Source organism: Rhipicephalus sanguineus, chromosome 1 (genome assembly GCF_013339695.2).
Source record: "Rhipicephalus sanguineus isolate Rsan-2018 chromosome 1, BIME_Rsan_1.4, whole genome shotgun sequence".
Classification (NCBI taxonomy): domain Eukaryota; kingdom Metazoa; phylum Arthropoda; class Arachnida; order Ixodida; family Ixodidae; genus Rhipicephalus; species Rhipicephalus sanguineus.
In genome coordinates, this window is record NC_051176.1 from 192561468 (window position 1) to 192589011 (window position 27544).

General features: G+C 45.5%; 1 protein-coding gene and 1 long non-coding RNA gene across 4 annotated transcripts; one reads left to right on the forward strand and one right to left on the reverse strand.

The window, feature by feature from the left end:
* On the forward strand, nucleotides 1-11947 carry LOC119404620 (uncharacterized). The gene is made up of 4 exons (XR_005186331.2): nucleotides 1-141; nucleotides 319-481; nucleotides 6983-7190; nucleotides 11397-11947. It is a non-coding gene; the product is annotated as an uncharacterized LOC119404620 (long non-coding RNA).
* LOC119404605 (LYR motif-containing protein 4) lies at nucleotides 10141-27505 on the reverse strand. Of its 3 annotated transcripts, XR_007417123.1 has the most exons (5): nucleotides 27244-27505; nucleotides 22301-22421; nucleotides 18227-18376; nucleotides 13874-13962; nucleotides 10141-11456 (listed from the first exon to the last, which is right to left on the reverse strand). XR_007417123.1 is itself a non-coding variant. In XM_037671163.2 (3 exons), the coding sequence occupies exons 1-3, from the start codon at nucleotides 27345-27347 to the stop codon at nucleotides 18305-18307; spliced, it is 297 nt and encodes a 98-aa protein (XP_037527091.1). In that variant the 5' UTR covers nucleotides 27348-27505; the 3' UTR covers nucleotides 18188-18304. The 3 variants fall into 3 exon arrangements, 1 of the variants encoding a protein (XP_037527091.1); XR_007417121.1 differs by lacking the exon at nucleotides 10141-11456 and having other exon boundaries at nucleotides 13869-13962; XM_037671163.2 differs by lacking the exons at nucleotides 10141-11456; nucleotides 13874-13962 and having other exon boundaries at nucleotides 18188-18376.
* Nucleotides 27506-27544: the final 39 nt, after the last annotated feature.

Here is a 27544-nt window from a genome sequence, read left to right on the forward strand (position 1 = left end):
GTGCAGGGCGGCCGGTCAGGTCCCGAAGCCTCCGTGCGCGGCATGCGGCCGTCCAGCGAGCCGGCCGCTGGGCCAGGATCTTTACTGCGCCGCATGCTATAGTGAGGCACTGCTGCTGTCGCCGAGCCTGGCGCCCTCAAGGTAAGCTCTGCCTCTGTACAGTACCGGGCGGTTGGTTCACACGTGCCGCGATAACTGTTCCCATCCACAATTTCTACTGTCAGTGTGCTCGCGTTTCGTATACTCATTTTCATTCATATGTCCCGAACTTCGCGTACAATTGCGGAACTCGATGTACACCGGGAGTGACGCGCGCAGGTGCTCCCCGGCGCCCAGCACGTGCTCGTCTGGTTCGTGGAGCCTAGTTACGGCGCGCACACCCAGCCATGTTGGAGCCAGCCCGCGCAGTTCCAGCCTCGGATACGGCGGCGGCGAGGTCTGCGCACGTTGCCACGATACGGTCTACTTCGCCGAGAGGCAGGTGGGACGCTTCTTCATTTAAAGTGGTTGAGTGACAGCCGGTAAATAATTTCTCCACGTGAAGTAACCTAATGCAGCTTAGCGCCGAGAGAGCAGGAACACAGAACCTGCCGGTTTCTTTCTCTTTCTTATTATATATGTCCGTAATACTAACTACACAAACACTTTCTCATTTATATATGTTCGTGATACGTACACGTTAATTTTTCTTACTGTCCACTTAATCCAAACTCCACCGTATATCTGAACTCGCCCGCTGCCCCAATCAGTTTGAGCATGGCATCCCGCATCACCTCTTTTGAGACGCAAGCTTGAATTTTCGCTCATTTGGTAGAAGCGTCAATTTGATGACGCAAACCCCAGTTCACACTTTATTTTGAATGATGATCATGTAAAGAAAGAAAACTACGCCTCCCTCATTCGTATACGCGTACGAGCGACGAGAATGAGTGCTGCACATCGGAAAACGTGCGCTTCAGCGTCGCCGGCACATGGCGGTGGTGCACATACGCAGCGCGATGAAGCGAGAGAACCACACGTATTTGCTTTTATCCGCACAGTTTATCCGCACTGTTAATTGTAACTATATTTCGCCATTCCGGCCACATTTCGATGGAGGCGTGTACTTATGCGCACGTTAAAGAACCCCAGGTGGTCTAAATTTCCGGAGCCCTCCACTACGGCGTCCCTCATAATCATATTGTGGTTTTGGGATGTAAAACCCTAACGATTATTATTAATTATATTTCGCCAGCCGAAAAACAGAACCTAGCGCCTGCTACAATTGCTGACAAGCCATCGTTCCCTCGCCAATCTCAGTTCACCTGCTGAACGTTGAGCGTTTCTTCTCGGTTACTCTTTCCAGAAGGTTACGGTGACAGCACTTGCGGATGTATAGATGGGTGGGAGGGGATGGAAGGGGGAGATCGAGGCCCGGATCCCCATAGGCGTGAGCAGAGGGGAGACAGCCCCCCCCCCCCCCCCCGCCCCCTAGTAACCTAGGAAGAGGAGGGCGCAGAATCTGCCCCATACATTGACGTAATAGGGGGTGGGGGGCGCCGCGATGAACCTCCCCCCCCCCCCTGAAGGGGAACCCTGCGCACGCCTATGCGGATCCCCCCTGCCCTGGAAGTTGCGGCATTTTAGCGCCGACAGTACGAAGCGCGCAGCAAGCCCTATTTTCGGTAACTTCTCACCGGGGTAGCTCAGCGGCGAAGGTGAATTGCGCTGCTAAGCTCGCGAGGAGGCGGATTCGATTTCCGGCCACAACAGCCGCATTTCGATGAGGGCGAAATGCAAGACCACCCGTGCACTTAGATTTAGGTGGGCGTTAAAGGGGTATTCAGACGGGGGAGAAATGCTCGGGGGGTAAAGGCGGAGCCTAGTGACGTCAGCTCGCGAGGAGAAGTCTCCACAAATGCCCCCCACTCACACGGACGAGGCAAACGGAGGGGGAGACCAGTGTTACTAGACTACTCTGGTGGCTTGCACCACCCGTTTGACGAGCTGCAGACTGGACACCCACTGCCGCTCTCTGCAGGAGCAAGTGCAACAATGTGGCCAAACAAGAGCCCGAAATTCCGCCACATCCCCCACCGCATGGGGATCGTTTGTCCTTTCGGGGAAAACGTCCCCGTCTCCTCCGAGGAGGCGCGGGGGGGTCACGCCCACTCGCTAATCCGTGACGTCGCGGTCACGTGATACGCAACCCCCCCGTCTCCCCCGAGCATTCCTCCCCCGTCTGAATACCCCTTAATGAACGCCAGGTCATAAATTAATCCGGAGTCCCCTGCTACGGCGTGCCTCATAATCACATCGCGGTTTTGGCATGCTAAAAACTTAGAATTTCAACGTCTTCTTCGCTGCTGGCATAGGTTTGGGCAGTAGCGTCACTAGGGTTAGTAACATACGTACGCGACTGTTGTGACGTACGTGTATCCTGGCGACCAAGCCTGCAGCCCGGTCCTCCACGTTGTGAACACCTGTCAGTGGCTTCTCAGTCTCTGCCCCTTGCCACTCTATCCTAAAGGTGTAATATACATCCCTCTCCGACCCCGTGACTAGTGTACTGGACATAAGAAAAAAAGCGACGCAGAAAAGCAAGCAAAGCCAAAAGCGTAACCGAAACCACTTTTGCAGCTTCCCTAAATGTATTTCCTCCCTCAGCTGCATTAGCTGCATTTTCTTATGTGGTCGCCTCAGAGTAATGGCGACTAAAGCCCCTGAAACTACGAAGTTTCAGGGGCTTTAATGGCATCGACCAAGAGGGAACTCGCGCCCTCGGTGCGCTCAAGTATGGGAACTTATTTTAGGAGCTATCTTCGTGCAATTCAAATAATTTAAATCACGTGAGCTAACTATTGTCCTCTTAAAACAGTGTTGTGAAAAAATAGCCTTTGTAACCAGAAGTTTTCTCGCAATGCGAGAACGTATTTATGTCCAGTACACTGGACACCATGAGCGTCGACAGGATTTTGTCCTGGGGGTTACAAGCCTGTGTTGCACCGCGGTTGGGTGAGGGAAGGAGTGCTGGTGTAGCTTGGGTGGGGGCAAGTGCTGGTGTAGCTTGAGGGGGGGCAAGTGCCCCTTTTGCACCCCCCGCCGACACCCATGCTGGACAGGACGCAATTGGCGCGCATAGTGCTAAACATGGGGAGAAAAAAAAAAGCTAGTAGGGAGTTCACGAGGGAAACGATGCGGGCTTGTTGGTAGCACAGCAGTGTCACGCGACAATCTTGAAACCCAGCCATAAAAACGAAACAGGAGCATGCTGGGAATTCTACCAAGAGCACTTCGAACGAGGAGGGAATGGTATCGGAGGAGGTTGGCTTGTGAATGCTAGGCGCGCTCCCTCCCAAGTTTTTTCTCCCTCCATGTTGCTGTACGCCGTGTGCGACAGTTATCCCTGCGAAACTTTTCTTCTCTTTCTCGGGTCAAAATAAACCATTGTTGTATTTTCTATGATCGTTAACCTTCCGACAGAGACAAAAGCAACATTTTGTCAAGAGAGCAGAATATGTGTGCACTCATAAGTGCCACAAATAAATCCCCGTGTCCAGTAGTAGGGTTCCCAACTCTTCAATGAAGCGAGTCGGGGAAGGGGGGGGGGGGGATCGTGCACCAACATAGGGAGCCAGCGAAATCAGTTTCCTGTATTGCGCTATCTTCCAGACAAATCCGTTGTTTCTTTAATGACGTGATACTTCACCTGGCTACGTGCTGCTCGTAACACTTCCTCTTGTTGGAGAATGTCGCACTTCACGTGGAAGTTTAACTAAAGTCGCCAAAGCCCCTCACAGCCACCGCTAGCCAACGCAACATTGCTCCCTGCGTGCGATTCGTGCGAACATCGTGTTCCCTAGCATGACGCAACTTGTTGGGCGTGCGTGCGTTGGATCACATAAAACTTATTTTTAAAAAATCTAACTGGACGGTCCGGAAAAAAACCGGGACATTTAGCAGCTGTCCCGACAGAGACGTCGTGGGACTCGGGACGTTGTATTAAAAGTCGGGACAGTACCTCAAAATCCGGGACGGTTGGTAACCCTAGTGTCCAATATACTGGACATCAGTGTTGCGGAATGGGCGCCTCCATTCCATTCCAGTTCCATTCCGGGGAATTAGAACTTGCCGCAATTCCATTCCTTTCAATTCCTCCGAATGAAAAAAGTTAGCCCATTCCTACTCCGGGAATGGCCGGGCAGTTCGATTCCATTCCTGTAATTCCTCAACGCAGGAAAGGCATCTCGATAGTTTTATCGAGTTAAGAATGAACTCCCCATGAAGCTTATGTCATGAGATGCATTAAAGTACGCAAAACACGTTACCAAGGTCGAGGGATAGTAGCTTGGTGACATATGTCGTGCAGTAGAACCACCCTACCGGGGCAGTTCTCCTGCTACCTATAGTATTTGCATGGTCAGCATGTTCGAACGAATGGTGATGTTTTAATATTGTTTAAGCCTAAATGTGTTAATGCTAAAATGACGACATAGCGTATTTTTGCTGACAAAAGTAGTATTCAAGAAAACTAATCAGTTTTGCCATGCGTCTGGAGCGGTCGTGAATATGGAGAAACGAAGATTTGGTTAATGGGGAACAAAACCCTGTAGATCTGCTGGTATTAGTTGGAACAGTGCACCGCTCGGGCACCTTGTGCCTTTGCATCGAGTACGGAACACTGGGCCGCACTGCTCGTCACACTCACACTTGTCAAGCGCGCCTCGCAAGCATAGTTGGGGTGAGGAGAACTTTCTGTGTTCCCCTGTGCGCAGGTACACAATGTCTTTCGTGTCGCAAAGGTTATTTACGTGTGTCTAGGTACTAAACTGCTCGTGGGATAAAGATCAGGCTGTGCATAGAGTATTCGCCACTTTCGTGCGGGAGTATCAATGGGAATAACGCGCAGGGGTAATTTGTTTCTCTCTTCAGTATCTGCTGGGATAATGCATTTGTTTGTACACTAACTTATACTTCGGTTTGTAGTAGGCGCGTTGAAATGTACCGTGCTTGTGATCAGCAAGCCATTTTATAAAATACCGCTTTATTGTTAACTTCGAGGATCTGACTTACTAATGTTTGAAGTTTGAAAACAGCACGTAGACGAAAACGTGCTCTTTGTTCGGAAAAAGACGTAATTCCATTGCCATTCCATTCCGTGCAAAAGGCGCTTAATTCCATTCCCATTCCATTCCGGGGTAGCGAAAATGTGGAATGATTCCGGAGTCATTCCAATTCCGGAGTGGCAACTCCGCAACGCTGCTAGACGTGGTTCTCTCGTGCACTTACCGTTTCCTTTTTTTGTATGCTTTTCAATAACCTCTTAACTAGAAAAAAACGTAAAAAATTTCTCTGCCCTACAGAAAACTAGGGATTGAAAGGGGTATACAACATGCATTATTTATTTTGTTTTATTATTGCGATAGCAATTACATGGACACTCTCGGCGGGTGTTTGCCGTCGCCGTCATGCTCCGTGTAAAGTCCAAATCGATAACATTGCCCCGCGCTTCGTATGTTCTACGCGCGAGTAAAAACGCGCAAGCGCTGGGGACGAACGCGGCTGGAGCATATGAAACGAGCCGGCCATTTCCGTCGCACGAAGGGTGCATGCGATAACATCGTCCCGCGTGCGAGACCGGCAGAGAGCAAACGCCCCGGCCGTCTTTCGCCAGGCGAAGGAGCGTCAGTGGGGAGGGAAGAGGAGGGGGGGGGGCTGTGTCACTCGAGCAGCAACAGCAACTGCGAACTTGCTCATAAGGGCGCTGTCGCGATCGTTATCTCAACAGAGATCAGGAGACAACTCGTAAACAAACTTGATGTGTTCTCAACGCTCCGCGTTTAGAGGACTGACAGCACGAAAACCGCTTCGGTCCCTGAAGAGGCCGTATTCCCTTAAACCAGCGTTTTGTAGTTACGTGAGATCGGATCCAAAAGAGTTAGCTGCTAGCCTTACTTTGCATAACATTCCAAACATTTGTTGCTATCGCATTCATTGCTTCGCCCTTGCGGCGAAACTGTATATTTTTTATTGTATTATACAAGGACTCCTTTTAACATTTAAAATATCACATTCCCATAGCTCACTACAGCCTCATTTTTAAAACGGCTCATTTCCAACACTAACAAAAATTGTAGCGGTATTCAACATGTAAATCGAGGCTTTGAAGTACGGACGCACTAACCATGTTTATCGCTCTTTCAGCGAACCTAATCGTCGATGTGTAAAGTATATCTGTAAAGATTTTAGAAGTTTTGCTCGCCATGCCGTTTAAAGGCGCCCATATAACTGGCTCTAGGCTCTTGAGAACGCTCGAGAGTGAGGAAGACTGTCCTCATATTTGGTGGCCCTAGAGTCCCGTAAGTACTTCAGAAGTCTCGGTTCGAAAGCTTGCGACATTCGGTCAGATGCTGCTGGTAGTCGGTACGGTGACTAGAATAAAAGAGTAAAATAGCTTTATTAGACTTTGTGTGTGCCTGGTCGAACGCCCCAAGGGTTATCTGCGACCAGGCGTGCGCAGGGTTCCCCACTGAGGGGGCGGGGGGTGGGGTGGCAAGGTTTTATCGCAGCCCCCCCCCCCTTCCCCCCCTTGTTGGTCGAGTCCAAAGGACAACATGCTTCACAATGGATAAAAGAAATGAAAATGAAGCGATGACGTGCTTCTCACAATGGCCACCCGGACTTTCCTGAAGATGGGAACAGTACTTGGAATGCAACATCAGGGGCTTTCAGCGTCTATTATCATCAATAGCCTGCGTGGCCATAACCGAGTAAACGTATGAGGCAGACTGCCCCCCCCCCCCCCCCCCAGGTGGTTAGGGGGGGAGGGACGCCCCCTCCGCCCCCTCGTGCGCACGCCTATGTCTGCGACGGTCGTCAAAATGCACAAGTATGCGGGTACTTGGAACTTGGCCACGGCCGCCGAGTAGTGTTTTCGAAAAAGTTCCTTATATCGTTCGGGCTGTAACCGTCATGTTCCCGGCTGCCGGAAACGCTCGTACAGGTGGGCACAGCCGGGCGCGTGTACCACGTGCGCTGCTTTCGGTGCCGGGCGTGCGAGCAGCGGCTGGCCTCGGGCTCCTACCGATCGGACGGCGGGGAGCTCTACTGCGAGCCCTGCCACCGGCGGCATCTAGGGCCCAGGGGCTATGGCTACGGACTCGGCTCGGCCTTGCGATGCTTCCCGGGACGCCTCTGAAGACGCCGTGCAGGTGGGATTTGTGTACAGATTTGGTTTGTTCGGGATCTATCGGGTGCCCGAGTAGAAACCGTGAGTTCTCGTTAGCTAATAGGTCACTGAGCCGTTCACACATTTGGTGCCAGTGTTCTCGGCTCAATGTTTGCGTGCAGGGGCGTAGCCAGGGGGGGGGGGGGGGGGGTTGGGGGGTTCAACCCCCCCCCCCCCCGAAATTTTTCAGTTTTGCTTGCGCATATATACACGCGCACATACAAACGCATGCACGAACATACATAAAGTATGGTTGAACCCCCCCCCCCCCCCGAAAAAAATTTCTGGCTACGCCCCTGTTTGCGTGCATTTCTCGACTTCATCAATTTCAGCTATCTTCCTACGTTAGAGGGGCCCTGCAAGACTTTTTCAGCATGGTCAGAAAACGCTGCCGATCGATAGTCGAGGCTCCTGAGAACACGCGAGCCAAACATTATAGCGCAGCACGCGACAAGTAATTAAAGTCGGGTAGAAGTCGCTCCCTCTTCTCTCGACAAATGATGCCATATACCCAAAATGACTACGTTATAAGCACAAAGTCCACAGACAATGGCTGATTTGAGCATCGTGAGCTGCATAGTTACCGTGGCCGCCGCGGGATGCCACCACGTGCCCTGCTTACACACAACCAGAAATGAGTGCTATAGACCCTTTTTCATAATTGTAAAGCTAGCTTTCCTGCGATGCAGTTAGCCCAGTTCATAGCAGTTAGTCTAGTAACTTCTGCAAACAGCGTGTTCAAGCGCAGTTTGCTTGCGCTATGACGCGGAAAGTGTAGACTCTAGCCCTCTTGACATAAACACGCATAAAAGACAAACCCCAGCACGCGCAACTACGACCTCGTGTCCATACTTGAAGCACAATAGGTGTCGGCTTTATTCGGCACATATGCCGCACAAGGAAGCTCGCTCGCGGATTATAAAAATAGTCTAACGGATCCTGGAAAAATGCAGCTTTCAACTAACGCTTGCACTCCCACGTCAGCCAGCCTATAGAGGCCCCCGTCTTCTGCCGTTACGCGAGAGGAGGACAGTCGCGAAATACAGTGTGTTCTAATGAGGACAGAGAAAAAAGCCAAGGAAGGTATAGGGGATGTTATTTGTAGTAATTATGATGTAAATGTGAAGAAAGCAAAGTGGACGAAAAGGTAACTTACCTCCGGCAGGGACCGAACCTGCGACCTTCGAATAACACGCCCGATGGCGTTCCGATGCTCTACCAACCGAGCTACAGCGGCGGCCATCCTCGTTCCACTTTATGGGATATATATGTTTTTCTTTGTGCTTAACAAAGAAAAACGAGCCCTTAAAATTCTCCTTTTTTCGTTTTTATGTTCTAATGTCTGATACATTAGACACGCTCACAGTTCGGGCTCCTCGGTGGTCACGTGGTTACGGTGCTCGACTGCTGACCCGAACGTCGCGAGTCCTGGCTGCGGCGGCCGCTTTTTCGGTTGAAGCGAAATTGCTTGAGGGGCGTGTACTTAGATTTAAGTGCACATTTAAGAACCCTAGGTGGTCAAAATTTCCGGAGCCCTCCAATACGGCGTCTGTCATAATCATATCGTGGTTTTGGGACGTAAGACACCAGATAATAATAATAATAATAATAATAATAATAATAATAATAATAATAAGTGGTCTGTTCGAGGCCAGTATATTGCTGTGCTATCTCGCAGGGGTGACTTCAAAAAAAAAAAAGAGATCACGCGTCAGTCTGCAATTATAGTATTATGGAGGGCTTCCACAATATTTAACGTACAAACGGAGAAAAGATACCGTCACTACGAGTGCGAGCGCCTTATTTACTTCCTCTACCTCCTCGTCTCTGCTTTGCCTTTCGCGGGATTTCGCCACGCTGCATCTTTCCGGTGCGTCTTTTCGACCAGTGTGGTAGCCGACAACGCCTCCGATTTCGGTGTGCTCGAGGAGGCAGGCTTCGAGAAAATACGACCTGCGGCCGAATCGCCCATGGATGATGGCCACAGATCCTTCAATCCGTGACATCACACAAAGACGACGGGCCCCCTGTAACCTTTGAGCGAAAGTGCGAATTCTCACGAAGGCGCAAATGTGCACATGTGATCTCCAGCGCGTCTGATAGAAAGACTTCGGTCGAGATCAAACACAAACAATGCCTCTCAAACAATGAGATATCTTTTTTAAAGCACCCATAAAAAAATATCAATTAATCGATTAAAACATCACATATAAAACAATTAATCGATTATAGGCTGAATCGACAAACGATTAACGATTAATCGATTAAACATTTTAATCGACCATACCTATTTCAGCGCGCTCGCTAGTACGAAAGGAGACAGAAAGCGCTTGAAGCGCGAGACAGATTTCTGTAACCCCGCTCGTACTTGACGGATTTTAAAAATTTTTGCGGCAGTCGATTCGTGACGAAATAAGCTCTTTTAATGAAGCCATTCGACGATTACTTGGAGAAGCGTTGTAGGGCCCCTTTATGAAAAAGCGCATCGTGTATTTTTTTTTTTAATGCCGACTATGAGTATTTCCATTTTTGTAAAATAGTTTTTCAAAATATAGAATGTGTTGTTCATTGACATTGTTGTTGAAATGTATAGTCCTTTTGGCATTTTGCTGCCATAGTAAATGTGGGGATGTGGGGCTAGTCAAGCTGTTTCTAATGCAGCGTTTTTCCCCATCCTAACCACTTACTGTAAAAATGCATGTATGTAGTAAATAAAATCAGACATCCTACATGAGTTTATTACGATGTTTACAAAGGTTCTGCATGTCTTACTAACAAATTTGTGGAATATTTCAGAAAGAGTTATTCTGATATAGTCATTTTGTCTGCTTCAGGTGTATTAGGTGAAGTTTACCAACTTTCATTGCATTTCACTGAGGAGTTTGTGTTGGAAGCTTCTTTTTTTTTTTCATATTCACAAATTTCAATAATTTTTATTTTTTACAATTGACAGCATAATAAAAAACTGGGTTTTAAAGTCACAAGACTGTTTTTTTTTTAATATTTTGAATATAACAAAGCTAATTAGATTTGGTGCAGCATTTGTTAAGAAAAACATTTTCTTTGTTCCCATATACATAGATAAGAGCCCCAGCTTCCTGTTATCAGGAGATGCTGAAATGTGGCGTGCCACGGCAGAGATGAGGAGTTTGCTTCAAGGCCTTGTAGTTGCACTGCACAGGGCGACACTTTATAGCCTCTTAATTTTGAACTGTACCACAGCAAATCGGTCATGGTTAACCCTCTACCATGGGGCATGGAGCTCATTCTGCCTGCTGTTGCAATGGATTACACATTATTGGCAAATTCAGCACCTATCACTGTTGTAAAGAGTGGTGAGAACCAGTCTGCATGCCACAAGAATCCACTAAAATGTGTTGGGCAATATTCTGGTCAGACATAAATCATGCATGTTAAATGCAAGAGTTGTGCACATTTCTGTTGGCTCGTGGTGTGGTGTACACCTTCTTTACAGGACAAATAGGAAGTTAAAGGAGTACTGACATGGCATGTTCCCCTTGCCACTGCATTTTAAATGAAGGTCTGTACCATAGAAAAAATATGAACGAAAGTTAATGCCCAAGTAATTTAGCAATAATACTTCTAGGAATGGACTTGTCTCAGTGCCTAACAGGTGGGCGCAACAACATGCCGTGAAACTGTTGCATCTATGAAAGGGCATGAGCCCAAGGAAAGCTTTAAAAATATACATGCTTTTGATCGAGGTTAGTAAATACACTAATAATCTCCTCATATTTTACACATTATACAATGAAATGCAGTACTTTACAAGAAAATAAAATGTGAGTGAAAACCTGCCAATTCATTCGAAAAATATATGCAATGTACTTAATATACATATAAGTTGCTCTGACTGAATGTTAGCACTATTCAACATATATTGGAAGACTCTGCATGAAATGAAACAAAGTTCATATTGCTAGAAAATATGTGCTTTAGTCATAAGTACTCTTTGTTGTCTTTTTCATTTGATAAATGTCTTCAGTACCCACAGTGAGTACAAACTAGACCCAAGGCATCTAGGACCAGCAACTCTTTTCCAGCACACTTGCATAGCTACTGCAGATAATATAAGTGCAACAACCTAGTTCAAAGTCCTACAAACCATTAAAACTTTTACTATATCTTATGCCACTTCTAAAAGTTGCCGAATTATTTTTTTATGCAGGGAAGCAGCAACCTCAAGGCCCTGTCGTCCAGATCACAATGACAGCCTGCGCTTGAAAAACTGAAACAAGAAAAAAAATTCGAGATAGGGTGAGGTTATGCAAATGGTAGACCAAAATTTTTCCCCCCCTCCATGCCCTAATGTGCAACTAAAAGTTGTCTCAAAGATCCCAAGGGCTTTTCAATTCCTCGCAGCTGCACAGTGTAAAATTACACAGTGTAGCTGCACAGTGTAAAATTACACAAATATAACTTGTAGTGCCCTGCATGGGTCTATTTGATGCTACGGGGCAATTCAATGCTAATGTGCTGGAACCTGAAATACACCTGAAATACAGCATGTTAACATTGCACTGGCGATAACACCTTCAGGTTGCTTACGCCTTATGCCTCTCAATGCAACCTATGTGACAAAGCAAACACTAGGGCCCAGACTTACACACTTGTGTTAGGTATCTAAGTGTACATCTTTATTGGTTGGTGCTGGCAGTTAGCTGGGTGCCCAACACACCTGACAGCACTGGCAGTGATGACATTATAAGGCAGTCGCTAGTTTTGGGCTGCACTTACACAAGAGAAGGTTTGTTATTACAGCTCCTTGTTTTCATCCAGTACTTTTGTTTTTATACTTGAGCTTCAGCTTCAACTGCCATCATTCCTTGTCCATTATATATTCCAAATAGCCCTGCTGAGAGGAGGTAAGCTTGCTATTAATGCATGTTAATAACTTCTGGCGTTTTACGTGCCAAAACAACGATACGATTATCAGACACGCCACGGTGGAGGGCTCCAGAAATTTTGAGCACATGGCGTTCTTTAATGTGCACCTAAATTTAAGTACCTAATGTATGTTTATACTGAAGGCATAGGTCAATGCATCAGTTCACCAATACTGCTGCAACTGGTACTGCCATAAGGGCAATAAGTTGGGCTAGCTGGTATCTGCTGAAATTCATGTTTACTACAAAGATGTAAAAAACACTAGACTTCCAACCAAAGAATACAGGTGAAAGGAATATACGATAAATACATCAGACATGTGAAACAACAATGAGGAAGCAGACAACTACCCCTTTCTGCGACTGATAGTAAGGGCACGCCAGGGGCGTAGCCAGAAATTTTTTTTTTGGGGGGGGGGGGGGGGAAATCAACCATACTTTATGTTCATGTGTGCGTTTGTATGGGTGCATGTATATACGCGCAAGCAAAATTGAGAAATTTCGGGGAGGGGGGGGGTTGAGCCCCCCCCCCTCCCCGGCTACGCCCCTGGGGCATGCTTAAAGGCATTACCTGTTTCTCTGTGGATACTCAACGCCTTAAATGAAATTCTTTCAGACTCCTGCACATAGTAACCTCTGGACTGCACTTGCATCTTCCAAGCTAATGCATAGCCAAGCAAAACGAAAGATTTGTGGCACAAACTCAGAACGAGGGAAAAAACGAGAGAAGACAGGACAGCATGAGAAACGGCAGGATACTGGCGTCCTATCCTGTCTTCTCTAATTTTTTCCTTGTTCTCAGTTTGCACCACAAATCTTTTGTTAAGCTATGCACCATCACGCATTGTCATACTCTGCTAAAATATACCCAAGCCAAGTTTATAACAGATAGTTATTTGTATAACTGTAACAACAGTTATTTGTATAACATAATGAGATCCACCTAAAGGTACGCTTCATCATCTGCTTTTCAAGATCGTGTTGTTAATCACCTTTAGTGCTAAAACAATCTACACTGCTTATTGTTCACCTAAATAAAACCCCACCCCTTAAGTAGAACTGAAAAATCTATATAAGCACTGCAATACAAATAATGTTTGATGAAAAGTTATGTGCAAGTCTTTCACTTGCCTGTTACCATGATACGTAACCAGTGTAAATACTCTGTTTTTCCTTTTTGAGCAGTACGAAGGGTAATGCTAACTCTGCAGCTAAGCTTTGTCAACAGACATGCATACCTTGTAAGATCAAATCACATGTACACTTGAGTGGTGAACTACTAATCAAAACTGTATTAACAAAATCACACCTCAAATTGCAGCATTGATATCTATGATCGTCTATAGGGCAATAAATTTTGCAAAATGATTCTAATGCTTTGAACATCAAGATACACATTTCAAAAAATCCTTTGTTCTCATTCATATTGAAAGACCACTACACCTCCAGTAGATAAATTTTGCAATCAGGTGTCTGTTCAGAGGCAAGTTATAAAGTAGACGAAAGGTAATGTTGGCATGTGGTATTGCATCCTAATGTACCAGAGCGGTTATCAGCTTATCGGTAAGATAGCTAAAGGAAAATTTGAATGGACTGACTGGTGCTTACACCATCCAAACTGAATGAAGCTCTAGCAGAAAACCTCATATGAGCTGCAAAATTGAATGTTGGTGCCTTGAACTGAAAGTTCATTCCAAAAAATTTAGATCATAAGCTAACCTGGATAAGACAAGAGAACAATTCAGCTGAAGTACCTTACTTTAACAGTACATGAAGTAGTTGTGGGATTAGAAGAGACCAGGATAATCCAGGCAGGATGGAAGAATAGGAGGGTTATTTCAGAGTCCTCTGCAATAAGAAGATATCAGTAAGTTCAAATGATTTAACAAAGTGGTATGACTAGTCATGTTTTACGGATTGAAGCAGCACAATGATATCGAACATTCACAAGAGGCAAACGTCGCTGCAGCAATGATGCTGAGATGAGCTTGTAATTACACATCCAAGAGGTCAAGGTCATAAAAGCAGAAGCCGACGTTTAAGAACAGATGGAATATTTTTATCACGTGATGAGAAAAGATGAGAGCTGCATCAGAAATTGAGCAAATGGAAGCAATGTTGGCCACATAACTGACAATACTGAGCACGACAATGCCAATACCCTAAAATCCCGAGATAAGCTTACCTAAGGTCGAGTGCAAATATGAGGCGGACTAACTTTCTGTGTGCAGTAAAAAAAATAGTTGACAAATGTAGAACAGCCAAAGAATGAACACGCGTTTATTAGCACTGAATTCATTCGCCATCAAAACTGTCGTACGAACAGTCGCTCTCACTGTCAAACAAATCGGCTACAATCTCCTCATGCATGGTGTTCGACATGGTTGTCAAGGCAGCAGGATGCGGCAACCACTGAACCACTGAACCTCTTTTTCTATAGGGACAGATATTGATGAGGCATTGAAGTTCCCCAGCTTGGTTTCCAATGCGAACTTCCTAGCATGCTCTTGTAGCAGATGGTTACTAACCGCTCTTCCCACTGCAGTCTCTTCTTGCAGAAGTTCGAAAAGTACATTGTAAACCTCCTTAGAAAACAAACGGTTGACCCATCGGCGTCGACAGGATTTTGTCCTGGGGGGTGCAAAGCCGTGTTGCATCGCGGCTGGTGGAGGGGGAGAGCATGGTTGTAGCTTGGGTAGGGGGCAAGTGCTGGTGTGCCTTGAGGAGGGCAAATGTCCCTTTTGCACCCCCCCTGCCGACGCCAATGGGTTGAGCGCTGTTCAACGAGCACTTAAACTTTCCTGTTCCGTGCACTCCTGAAGGAGAGCTTCATAAGCAGAGTTCCACTGCCCAACTTGCTTTCAATTCAGCCCAAATTGGCATGCGGTCATACGATACTGCCGGTATTTCAGCGCCATCGGACAACCTCCACTTTCTTCGCCAAGGTGAAGCTTTCTCGCATCCTTGCGTTCCTGCTTCACGATGAAAGGCGAAATGATGGGAAATAGCACATGTTATTTTTAGATCCTGCATGTGACATGTTATCACAGTCAGAGTTCAGCAAGTGCCCACTGTTCGGTTATCTTAGCTAACCTCATTGACGTTATCACTGAAAGGGACGATGCTATTGTCAGGGGTGGATTATCTATCAGGGTTTTTGAAAAACTAGGAAATTGTGCAATGAACAGGGGTGGGTTATCGTTGGGGGGTGAGGCATCGCTCGGGACTTTGTGGGCAGCTGAAAAAGGAGTGCGAAAGTTAAAAACTTCAGAGCACTTCCAACTGTTTGTGAAAAGGGAAGGCCAGTCAAGTGTTCCAACAGTGAGGTGTTGCACGTGTGCTTGGCTTCACTTGCTCGATCGTTATTGGTGGCATTGGCTCGACGGTGACATGCAAATTCGTGCTTCCGGCCGCACGGATGTTCCTCGTACTGCCACTGCTCCCTTACAGGCGTTCGAACCATGGCGAGTCCAAAGAGCAACTGAACAGGCGTCGCTAGTGCTATCTCTTACATCACGATACAACGGACAAATGTGAATGGTTTATGAGACATATTGGAGAAAGACTACGACATCTTATTAAAGACGGCCATGCCAATCGCAGTGTGTGTACTAGCGCAGACACGCTCACGTGGCTGCCAGTGTGAGCTAGGTCATGTTGTGAAAAAGCAAACCTAAGCTCCTGTGAAAAGTGCTGAGTAATTAATGCACGCTTTTTAATCCTAAGTATAAAAATTCTGCCAACCCGGCATTTCATATGACGTCACGAGATGGTGCAACGTGTCTGTTTGAATTAGGGTGCCTCGAAGTCGGTGCTGCCTCCCCCAGGACCAGGGCGGTGACAACATTTGTCCAGGTGAGCGCCATAATGGGCCGAAGTCGTTGATGCGGATGCTGCCTCTTCTTAAAGGGGCCCTGCAACACTTTTCCAAGTAATCATCGAATGGCTTCATTAAAAGAGCTTATTTCCTCGCAAATCCACTGCCACAACAATTTTTAGAATTTGTCAAGTACGAGTGGAGTTGCCTAGATTTGTCGCACGCTTCAAGCGCTTTCTCTCTCCTTTTGTACTAGTGAGCGAGCTGAAAGCTACGCGGGGGGGGATGACAAGGGGGCAAGAAGATGAGTCCTTTCGTTGGCGCATCATGACCTTCAGCACTTCCTTTTCTTTTTTTCTTTGAACGCGTGGCTTACTTTAGCTTCCAGGCTCTACTCTACTCTACTCTACTAGTGTGATTGTGCATGCGCAGGCATGTGGCAGCATACCGCAGTGGCTGCAGTAACTATGCAGCTCACTATGCTCAAATCAGCCAAGGGCTGTGGACCTTGGTTTTATGGCGCAGTCATTTGGGCTAATGGCATCATTTGTCGAAAAGAAGAGGGAACGATTTCTAGCTGACTTTGAGAATTAATTGTTATTTCGAGGCCGTGTGTTGCACTATAATATTTGGCTTGCACGTTCTCAGGAGCCTCAACTACCAATCGACAGTGTTTTCTGACCGTGCTGAAAAAGTGTTGCAGTGCCCCTTTAAGGTGACGTGCAAACATGATGATAGACACGTGCATAAAACTGCCGAAATAAAACGAGCTCAGATATTATATCCAAGGTGAGTGCCAGAACACAAGTCTACGTGCTCCGAAACATCATGGTGGTTCTGTCGGAGTTGTTGCCACCCTAAATCTTGCCTACATGTACAAATTAGTAAGGAGTTAATTTGCAAATAAAGTAAACATGCATAAGCTATGTAAAATGCAGCTTATGGAGCATTCTCACATTAAATGCTGCAAAGTAAGCATATGTTCCAAAATTAGTATTTATATGTGAATTATTCCAGAAGTGAAACCATGACACTCTGTTGCAAGTACTTCTCCTGTTCCAAGGACAGTGCTCTTCACTCACGAACCACAAAAGCCCCTAGCTTCAGTAACTACTGAGTTATGCAACAAGGCAGTCAATTTAATATACCAACTCAACAAACCATTGAAGATTCAGCACTAGAGCAGTTCGCGCGCAAAAGTTAAAATAAAACATTTCTACTTTTAAACGGCAGGAAGTGAACTTGTCTCCTTCAAGGCTGGAACTGATTTCATTAGCGCTTGTGTGGATATGCTTCGTATCCACTCCTCCAATCCAAACAGAAGAGGAGGAAAGGACAACTGCGAAAGCGGGGGTGGGGGAGAGGCCACCGTGACGAATTGGGAGAAAGAAGGGGGTATTCCGTGGGGAGGGGGGTAGACGTTTCACTGAAGTATGGTTGTCAAAGGAGGTAGCGCTTAACAATGGAACAACCACAATTCAGTGAAATGTCTACACCCCCACCAAGTTTTTCTCCCCCCCCCCCTCCTTTTCTTTTCTGAATCACCCAATTCGTCACAGCGGCCTCTCCCCTGCTTTCGCAATTGCCCTTTCCTCCTCCTTTGATCAGAGTGGAGGAGAGGGTACAAAGCATATACACATAAGCGCTAAGGAAATCAGTTCCAGCCTTGAAGAAGACAAGTCCACTTGTCGAAACGTCGGCTCGGGCACCCACCCCGTTTACGGATTTTTACTTCCCAATAAGTAGCAATACCGACAGCACCGGTATTATGTCAACTGCTTACACACAACCAGAAATGAGTGCTGTAGACCCTTTTCATAATTGTAAAGCTATCTTTCCTGTGATGCAGTTCGCCTAACTAATGGCGACTAGTCACTTCTGCAAACAGCGTGTTCAAGCGCTGTTTGCTTGTGCCATGATGTGGAAAATCTAGCCACAGCTCTCTTGATATAAACACACATATAGACAAGCCCCAGCACATGCAACTATGACCGCCTCTCCACTTGAAGCACAACAGGTGCCACCATTAGTTGGGCAAATGTGCAGCGCAGGGAAGCGCACTTGCGGATCATGAAAAGGGTCTATACCAGTGGTTCTCAGTCGCTGTGTCGGGGAACTTTAGGTCAAAACTCCGCTTCCAAAAAAATTTATTTTTTTTCGTGGGTGAGGGCGTCGCAGAACTCCTACACTCCGCGGAACTCCATTTGAGAACCACTCGTCTATACCATGGATGAGTAGAACACATGTGAAGCAGGATGTGACAAAATGGCACAGTTTTATTTGTCTGCTACTCACGCCAGGATGGGTTGTTGCCAGGATGAAGGAACAGTACACAATATACAAAAAACTATAGAAAATAGAGGCTTTACAGAGTCATCGCTGCTGTGTTGTGAACTGCTTTTCTATGACCAAGTCGGCAGCCCTGTAGAGCTTGCCGATGACCACCTGCAGTAAGACAAATCACAGTCATTTAGTGATCCTCCATGCAGTGGCCTGCATATTTACGATGCAAAATCTCTCTATACCAGGGGTCTCAAACACGTGGCCTGCAGGCCACATGCGGCTCGCTTGCCTTTCGCTTTCGCTTGGCTGTCATCGTCCCATATATTTTGTTTTTTCTTCAGTACGTTAATGAGCGTTCAACTTTGCTAAATGGTACTCACATTATTTCCTCGCCTATTGCGATTAATAATGCTTTGTTCGGATAAGCTACATAGATGTGACTGATCTCGAGCATTTTTTTCTTCAGCCACCCCATGTGGTCACCATGTGTTAAAACATAGCCGTAGAACAAAAGCTCTTTATCTTAAAATGGCACGGCACCCAGATTTCAGTCATTCTGGAGATCAGTATCAGTATGTTTCTCGAATCCTGACGTCAAATCCTTTTCAGAAATGAAATGACCCATATATAAGATATGAGAAAGGATTTCTTTGAAAAGGCAATGTTAGCTAACATTTTGATCCACCCCTCCCCCACCTCCAACCTTCACTCTGCTGGCCCTTGCAGGATTAAATTTTGTGACTGCGGCCCGCTAGCTGAGGTGAGTTTGAGGCCCCTGGTCTGTACCAAAAAAATGCAGATTAAACAGCATCAAGCACCCTGTTTGGCAATGCACTCTCGGAACTAATACTACTTGGCAGAATATGGCATTAAAAACCTAAAGCTGTATCAATATATATTACTTTTAAAACCTACCAGTACCCCCACCAAATGGTCTAAGGTGCTGGTTACAAAGTTTAGAAAACCAAATTTAAAATTTTTTTTCAATGCAGTGAAGGACTCGCAGTCCGCAATATTTCTATGACCAAGTCGGTAGCCCTGTAGAGCTTGCTGATGATCACCTGCAGTACGACAAATCACCATCACTTAGTGATCCTCCATCCAGTACCTTGCATATCTCATGATACAAAATCTGTCTATACCAGAGGTCTCAAACAACAGAGTATATTATACTCTGTTGTAATCCCATCTTGAGCTGTACCATCACTAATAAGTATCTTTCCAAGAAGTAAATAAATCCTTCCAATAGAAGCATGCAGTTAACTATTCGTAACCCCACTTACACATGAAGGATTTAATAACTTTTTGACGCAGGGGTTTAGCAAGGTAACGTAGTCCAACGGTCAGGTCATTCTACAATTTGTGATAACTATGGCAGCGCAAAGAAACAGGACACAAGAAAGGCAACGAAGAGACACGCACAGCACTATCAAAAATATGCCATACCAACAAGCCAGAGTAGCAACTTTAATCAACTTCATTCTACTATTACTTAGGTGTTTCCGGACCCCTTTAACCCCTTAACTACTTTGGACGAGCAGAGCTCGTCCTGCCCAAACTGTCCGCAAACTGCTTTGGACGAGCAGAGCTCGTCCTAGCGGAATAGGTACTCCCCTCTAGCGTTCAGGGCAAGAGGCGCTCTTCTACAGCTTAGATTGCGTGTAATCCACCAGATGGCAGCATTTACTTGGCAATTTATTTTTCTCCTGCGGAAAGAGCGCGGTTTTTGTATGAAAAGATGGCTTGCGGTGGCGGGCACCTATGCATAACTGGCTCGTCAACACGAAAAGAGGCTTTTCGTTTTCGTCATCTTCTTCGAGTGATGATCATTCGGATACAGATGTTTATCTTGTGTCCGGAAGTGAAGACAGCGAAGGCGGTGAATTGAGCATCTCCTCCGGTGATGATGAAAACAGCTCAGAAGCGAACATCGCGAGTGCTCGCTAGTGGATCCTGCTTGATGCGGACAATCCTCCTGTGAAGCCTCCTCGCTTTCCATTCTTGGTCAATCCAGGCAAGACTTTACACTTGTCATTGCCAGATGACCTTATGGAATATATTCAGCAGTTTCTTCAAATGTGCTTCGTTTGCTCTCGGAAGCGAGGAGAAAACGGGAAAAAATTGAGAAAGAAAACTCGCTTTTGGTGCAGGAGCTGCAACAGGCCTCCTTGCGTTATTCCGTGTTTTGATTTGACTAAATATGTGGTACAAATATTTTTTTAACATCGACCAGCTATGTTTTAGTACAATCAGATTCGAAATCGGCAATAAAAAAAATAGGCACTTTTGGTTGGGAAATTTTCAAAAAAATAAAGCACTTAAGGGGTTAATTCATCCTTTTACCTTGAGAAGTGTTACAGCACAATGAATTCCACATAGCAACAAGTGTGAAACACAAAGTGCAAGAATTGATGGCACTAAGGCAGGAATGAAACACTTGCATGAGCTCCTGTGTTGTTGAAAGCATTTCGTTATCGTCTTAGTGCCATTAATTCTTGTGCTATGTGGGACTAACTACTTTAAGTTACTGTCCGAAACACAACCACCAAATAGCTTTTTTTGTTATGCTCGCAATCATCGTACTTCCTATCGAGAGCAATGACATCTGAGGAGTACGCACAGAAACAAACTTACTTTGCTTTGCAAAACCTTATGAATGCTTTTATTCTCAGAATACCTCACACATCCACTTTCTGGTATCTATCTGTCTGCTTTCATCTCTAACCATTACCCTGCCAACTTGGGTCAGCGGTCAGACCGTGGTCTAAGGGCTCGTTCACACTCGTGATTGACAGAGGTCACACAACCATTTACAAATGACAACCAAGGCCCACGATAGGAGACACTTGCAAGTGCGACCAGCCTGTCACCCAACTAAAACAACCTGCAATTGATATAGTTCACATCTGCTTGCGTGGCCAACACCAACTCAAAATAAGCAGACGTCCTGCTCCTGTGCCGCTGATTGGTTCAGAGGTTCGAGACTGTAGTCACAAGACTGACAATTCAGCAGCCAGCAAATGATCCAATGCAGTAGCTTTTCAACAAAAGCGGCACTTTGTAACTATTTGCAACCACCTCAGTCACACAACTTCTGCAAGTTACCGGTGTGAATGAGCTTTAATGGACAGAGCATCGGCATGCTCTGCAAAGAATATCTGGTTTCAGATTAACTCGAAGCAGTGCAGAATCGTGCAGCACGTTTTATCTCTTCACGCTGTGACTGGCGCACAAGTATAACTTACATTAAATCATCCCTCAGCATATGCATACCTAGTCTAACACTTCGTTGTAAGATTTCACAACTTTCCCTTTTCCACAAACTGTATTATAAATTCTCTCGCCTCAGAAACGCTATTTTACTTCCAGCCAACCGCACTTCACACTGTCTGTTTACTAACCTCAGTGGAAAACGCTTGCACGGCACCTCTAAATCCTTCTTAGCGACTGCTATTGGACTATGGAACTCGCTGCCCGAGGATATAGTAAACGAAAAGGATTCCAATAAATTTAGGCACCTACTCTGAGCTTTTTAAACCCTTAATCTGCCACCACTGCACTGTTATTTGATGTCTACCCGTTGTACTGCTCATTTGTATTAGCATTTGTACTTCCAGTTGCACTGCCTTTATGTTTCACTTTTCGAATTCAAACATGTATACTGTATTTTTTATAACTTTTTTTTAACAATGTATAATAATGATAATACTGTTATTGATGATCTTGCCCCCCCCCCCCCTATGTAATACCCTGAAAAGGGTCAAGGGGGAATAAATGATGATGAACTTGGGTCATTGCATTTGTGCGACTCTTTATAACAATTGTCATAACATATAAAACATAAATATTACCATCAATTACACACCCATAAGATTTAACATCACCAGTCATCATTGTTAGAGGATGAATGTGCCACCAACTTTATGTTCGTTACACATTTGCAAACAGATGTGTGCTGATATTCACTGCATAGCAAGTGCACACTATGTAGGTCACTTTGTAAAAAAAACAGAAGGATGTAGAATGATTAAAATGAAAGCATAAAAGTGCAGATTCCATTTAAGATGCTGAGAAAAGCAAACTTACCTGCCGCTTGATTATTTCCAAGTTTTTCAATCCATCATCCAGAAGCTCATTGATTTCGTCTTTATCTTGCACCGCCTTGTGTTCCTTGAAGGCATCTCTCACACGTCTCAATGCATAAGACCTACAGAATAAAGTTTGGCCCCCAAAAGAAGTAAGCCTAACTGATGACATAGTCAGCACTTAAGTGACAATGATTATGATCTTTACTGGCATTCCATTTGAAACAGCGCAGCAACAAACAGTCACCCAGCCTGTATGTTCTAATCAGGTTTTACTGCATCTGCACAGTCCAGCATTTTTGGCTATTTTGTTCCAATCTTTCATTCATGCCTCCATTTCTGTGTTATACTGTTGCCTACACCTGTAATGACTCTGGTTCTATCAATCTCTTCCCTGTATTTTCCTACCAACGCTCTAAAGCTGTTGAACTGTTCATACTTCCACCAATTTTAAATCACAGCACCTGTGATAGATGGATATTATCTATGAGCCTTGCTAGGTGAATATCCTTGCATTCAATTATAATGTGCTGAGTGGTTTCTGGATTTTTACTGCAGTAGACACTTGCCTTATCCTGTTGTGAATATTTGCTCCGGTATGTTTTAATCCTTGAGTAGCCAGCTCAGGCTTCAAATAACAAAGCGTTGCACCTTGTGTTCTTATACTGATTTTCCCTTTTTTGTTGCATTTTTGAATTTCCATGCATTTTATGTTTCCATCTTTCAGACCCAATGTACCAAATTGTTTCTTTCATTTTGATGACTCCTAGTATTTACACCTTAAATTACACTGACCACTTTCTTATTCTGTGTTCATATTTCAGCACTTTAGCAGCACCCCTCCCTTCTTTTTTTTTTTTATCCATGTTCCCGAGTCTTTTTCAAAAGTAATTATGCACATGCTTCCCTCATTTCAAAAGATGCCAAGCCCGTATCACCCTGCCCGTACTGCCTCATTTATGGTTTTTCCGTACGCCCTAATGCCAATTGGCCCACTGACAATAATAACAGTCAATAGCAGGAAGTACCAACCAGTGCTAAAACGCATACTGGGAGGCTGCAAGCATTTCACTTATGTAACACTACCGAAACCTGTGTCAACCTGAAAACTAATATCACTCTTTCAAGCTCTGAATACATGCTCTAAAAACCAGACCCACCGCCATATAACCAAGCAATCGATATCACAGTATTTCAATGACTGAATAAATGCATTTAACTAACATATTTCAATTTAAGTTTTATTTATGCATGCACATCCTTTCCTGTGGAGTTAGTAGGCACAAGGCCTAAAAAAACTGCAACGCTGTCACGTGCCGAACAGGGGCTGTATTCTGAAACGATCGCAAAAGGTAACGATCGCCAAATTGTTGCCTTTGGTGCGTGCCGATTGGCTAGCTACTGAGCAAAATCGGAAAAGTGATTACATCATCTAGTATTTCTGTTGACGTCACGTTGCTCAAAAGTAATCTTGACATGCCTGGCATTAACGATCACACCTTATTACCGTCGGTTGGTGGTGAAGTTTAGCATTTCGGTGACACAGATGGTAGCTTTTAGTATTGAATCCTTAGTGGATGTGTGCAGCATTTTTTATGCTGAAGCTTTCAGCGAGCTTTACCTTGGTGTGTTTTCAGTAATTGTCGTTTTGAGGGCATGTATTTTTTGTGGCTTGAATGTGCCAGCAGCATGAACTGTGCGTTACTCACGAGGTTTATCGCATGCTGGCAACGTGTTGAGACGATGTCGCAGCGGCAACACGCCACAGCAGCATTCTCTGAGTGCACCGTGTTAAACTCTTAAGAAAAACACATATCACACAGGGTTGCATTCTTTAAATATTATACTGCGCTTTAAACAATTGCACAAGAAACGTTGAAAGCGCTTTCAACACTTTTTATATCTCAAATAGCCAGAGCCAAGCCTATTGCCACTTCGTAGAAGCCGGTACACACTCGAAACATGACACTCGGGTGGCTCTGCGCTAGTACAGTGCGCTCATTCTTGTGTTGTGAGGCGTTCAATATCACCAACATCCAGTGCAATGATGACGTCATGGAAAAAGCAGTTGAATCAGTTATTGAACACGTCAGACCATAGGCGGAGAGTTTTCATTTTACCGGAGGAGGCGGGGGCTGACTTGCTCTTCCACATTTCTCTCTCACTCTCCCTATATACATACATATATATATATATATATATATATATATATATATATATATATATATATATATATATATATATATATATATATATATTTGTTAGACACAATATTAATGAGAGCTAACAGACAATAACGCCAAGGAAAGTACAGGGGGTGTTAACTGTAGTATTTAGAATATGAATGTGAAGAAAGTAAAGTGGACGAAAAGATGACTTGCCGCCGGCAGGGACCGAACCTGCGACCTTCGAATAACGCGTCCGATGCTCTACCACTGAGCTACGGCGGCGGTCATCCTCCCGTCCACTTTCTGGGGTATATATGTTGATTTAAACCTAGGAGTGTTAGTCAGCACCAATCGCAGCCATGGCGGCGAGTGTGGAACACTCTTTTTTTGCCTGTTGGCGTCACGTAGCACGTGATCTTTTTACGATCTGGCAGCTGACCAATAATCCCTCGCATACTACCTGAAGGCATTAAGTCTGCCAGGACGAGACCCTCGCTATGAATGAAGGAAAGCAGATGATTTTTCAAGGGCTCGTTTATCTTTGTTAGACACAATATTAATGAGAGCTAACAGACAATAACGCCAAGGAAAGTACAGGGGGTGTTAACTGTAGTATTTAGAATATGAATGTGAAGAAAGTAAAGTGGACGAAAAGATGACTTGCTGCCGGCAGGGACCTTTTATATATATATATATATATATATATATATATATATATATATATATATATATATATATATATATATATATATATATATAGAGAGAGAGAGAGAGAGAGAGAGAGAGAGAGAGAGAGAGAGAGAGAGAGAGAGAGAGAGAGAGGAGTCCAACTTCCAAATTAAATTCTCTTAGGTGCCCGCGATATCATAATGAAGATATGTAAGTGGAAGATCCTAGACTTATTTTTCTGTTTACACAAAGACATCGATCCGCCTCGTAACTCTTGGCTGGAAGCGGAAAAGGTCGCGCAGGCGATCTTTTACGTTGACTCGTTCACTGCGTCGCGTAAAATCGATTCACGCAATGCGTGGACTTAGGCTTTACTTTGTTAAAACATGCGCCACACAGGAGAGAGTAGGCTAACGCTATCACGGGAAGCTTTAATTATATGCCAGTGAGTTCAATTCAAGATGGCCAAAAGTAATTCTGAGATGGTAGCAAATACCATTTGCTACCACTACACCTTGTGCGAAGCTGCGGTTACGAATCTGGACGAGTAATGGAGTTGCTCATTGGTGGCCGAACTGTTAGTAAAACCCTTTACTGATAAACCAAACTGCGTACAATCTTTTCTCGGCACTTTTATAAGCAGGCATGCCGAAGGGTACCAATATGTAGGCAACCAAGAAATTACCCGTTTTTTTATTGGCGAGTAAGTTTGTGCGAAAGCGTTCACTGACTGACTGTGTTGGGATTGCTTTGTATTCTCAGTATCATTTTTGTGTTCTCAAAACCATTCGCTACGGGGTTCAAGACAATTAGAGCGCAGCTCTTAGGCGTCCGTTCCTGCGTTGAGCGACATCGCCGTTGGCGTCGGCGGCGTAACCGATAGCACGAACGAGGACGAAAGAGAGCGAACGCGGAGTCTGTCGATATCACGAGATACTGGCCTCTAACCTCGCTTTCTTCCTCTGTCGCTCGTGCGCATGCAGGGCTGGCACGTGCACTGCGGCTGGCTTCGCTTGTCGTAACGGGGCTGTGGGCGTTTCACTTGGTTCGCGACAGCTGCAATGCACAGAGTATACAGTGTGCGTAGCACTCGAGCGCTGGCAGTTTCTGTGGCAACATGTAACGAATGTTACATTGCTACAACTGCGGATACTCAAAACATCAAACACAACTGGCGTTGCCCGAACACGAGGCTGCGCTCAGCGAATTTGGCAGTATCGTAATCACCGGTGAATTTTTTAATTTGTCATAGCTTAAGTCGTCGCTTCAGTTGTTCATCAGCACAACATATTCTGCACGTAAAAATCCGTCTGAGGGGCATTTTTCCATTGAATGTTTGACTTGTCACTGGCCCATGTGCCGAACTTTAAATGGCTTAAATGAAAAAGAAGCGGGCATAAAATTAACAGCCTCCTGTGAAATAGCTGCCAGACAGGACGACCCGGGGACCTAAGCCAAGCTCTTAAAAAATACCCTGGGCCGGCGCCAGGGGGGGCTCTGCCCCCCCATGGGGCAGTCCGGGGGGGGGGCCCAAGCCCCCCAGCCCCCCCGTACTCTCCGCCTATGCGTCAAGACCATACCTCACGCAAGGCGACACTGTCGCCTTTCGCGATCATTTGTGAATACGGCCCCAGAACTGTGGCGTCCTTGCCTTTGCGTCTTTTGACGCAAAGGCAAGGACGCCACTATGGGATACAAGGACGCATTTGCCCTGGATCTTGGCTCCAACCTAGCGATCACTGCAAAGTGATAGCAGACGGAAGGTATTCCAAAAGAGCAGTGCGATGTGTCATGAAACCGATTCAAAAAGCCCGCTGTGAAGCAAGACCTCTGTATGCGCTTTGCACGTGCAGTTCAGCAGGTATGCACTCAAGCACGCCCATTCGGCGCGCAAAAGCCATCACGCCAGCAAAAACAAGCAAGTAATGAGTCGGATGATTACAGAGAACTTCACAACGATCAAGAAAGGGGGGCAAATATCATTCTGCACCACTACCGACGCCGCTGCGTCTTGCAGCAAGTCGTGTTTCTAGTCGCCAAACTCGACGAAGAAAACTGTCGGTCTGCATTTTCTACGTGTTACCTACTCAATGCACACAGATCTCACCTATAAATGTAGCTCTTGAACTGCCCAGATTCACGCATCAATTCCTTGTAAAGCCTCAAAACTTGACGACGGGAGGCTGCCATTTCCCCGTGAAGCGCACACATGAGCGCACAACACAGCTGCGCACATGTCGAAACTGCTGTGGCGTTGTTGGCAACTCCATGAGTTTTATTTTTGGCCCAAGGGCTCAAAAGCTTGTAAACAATATTTAACAAAACCTTGCGACAATTTCTCTAAACATATCGACAATCGCCAGAGACGCATATTTTCTTTTAAAAATTTTGGTGTGAGCACAGAGGCA

Bases quoted from the DNA above. Each gene is read 5' to 3' on its own strand.
- LOC119404605 (XM_037671163.2), bottom strand. From the start codon at position 27,347: ATGTGTGCGCTTCACGGGGAAATGGCAGCCTCCCGTCGTCAAGTTTTG. The intron at 22,422-27,243 runs GTGAGATCTGTG...TTTATTCTGTAG, and splicing joins TTCAAGAGCTACATTTATAG to GTCTTATGCATTGAGACGTG. The intron at 18,377-22,300 runs GTAAGTTTGCTT...GTCTTACTGCAG, and splicing joins TGGAAATAATCAAGCGGCAG to GTGGTCATCGGCAAGCTCTA.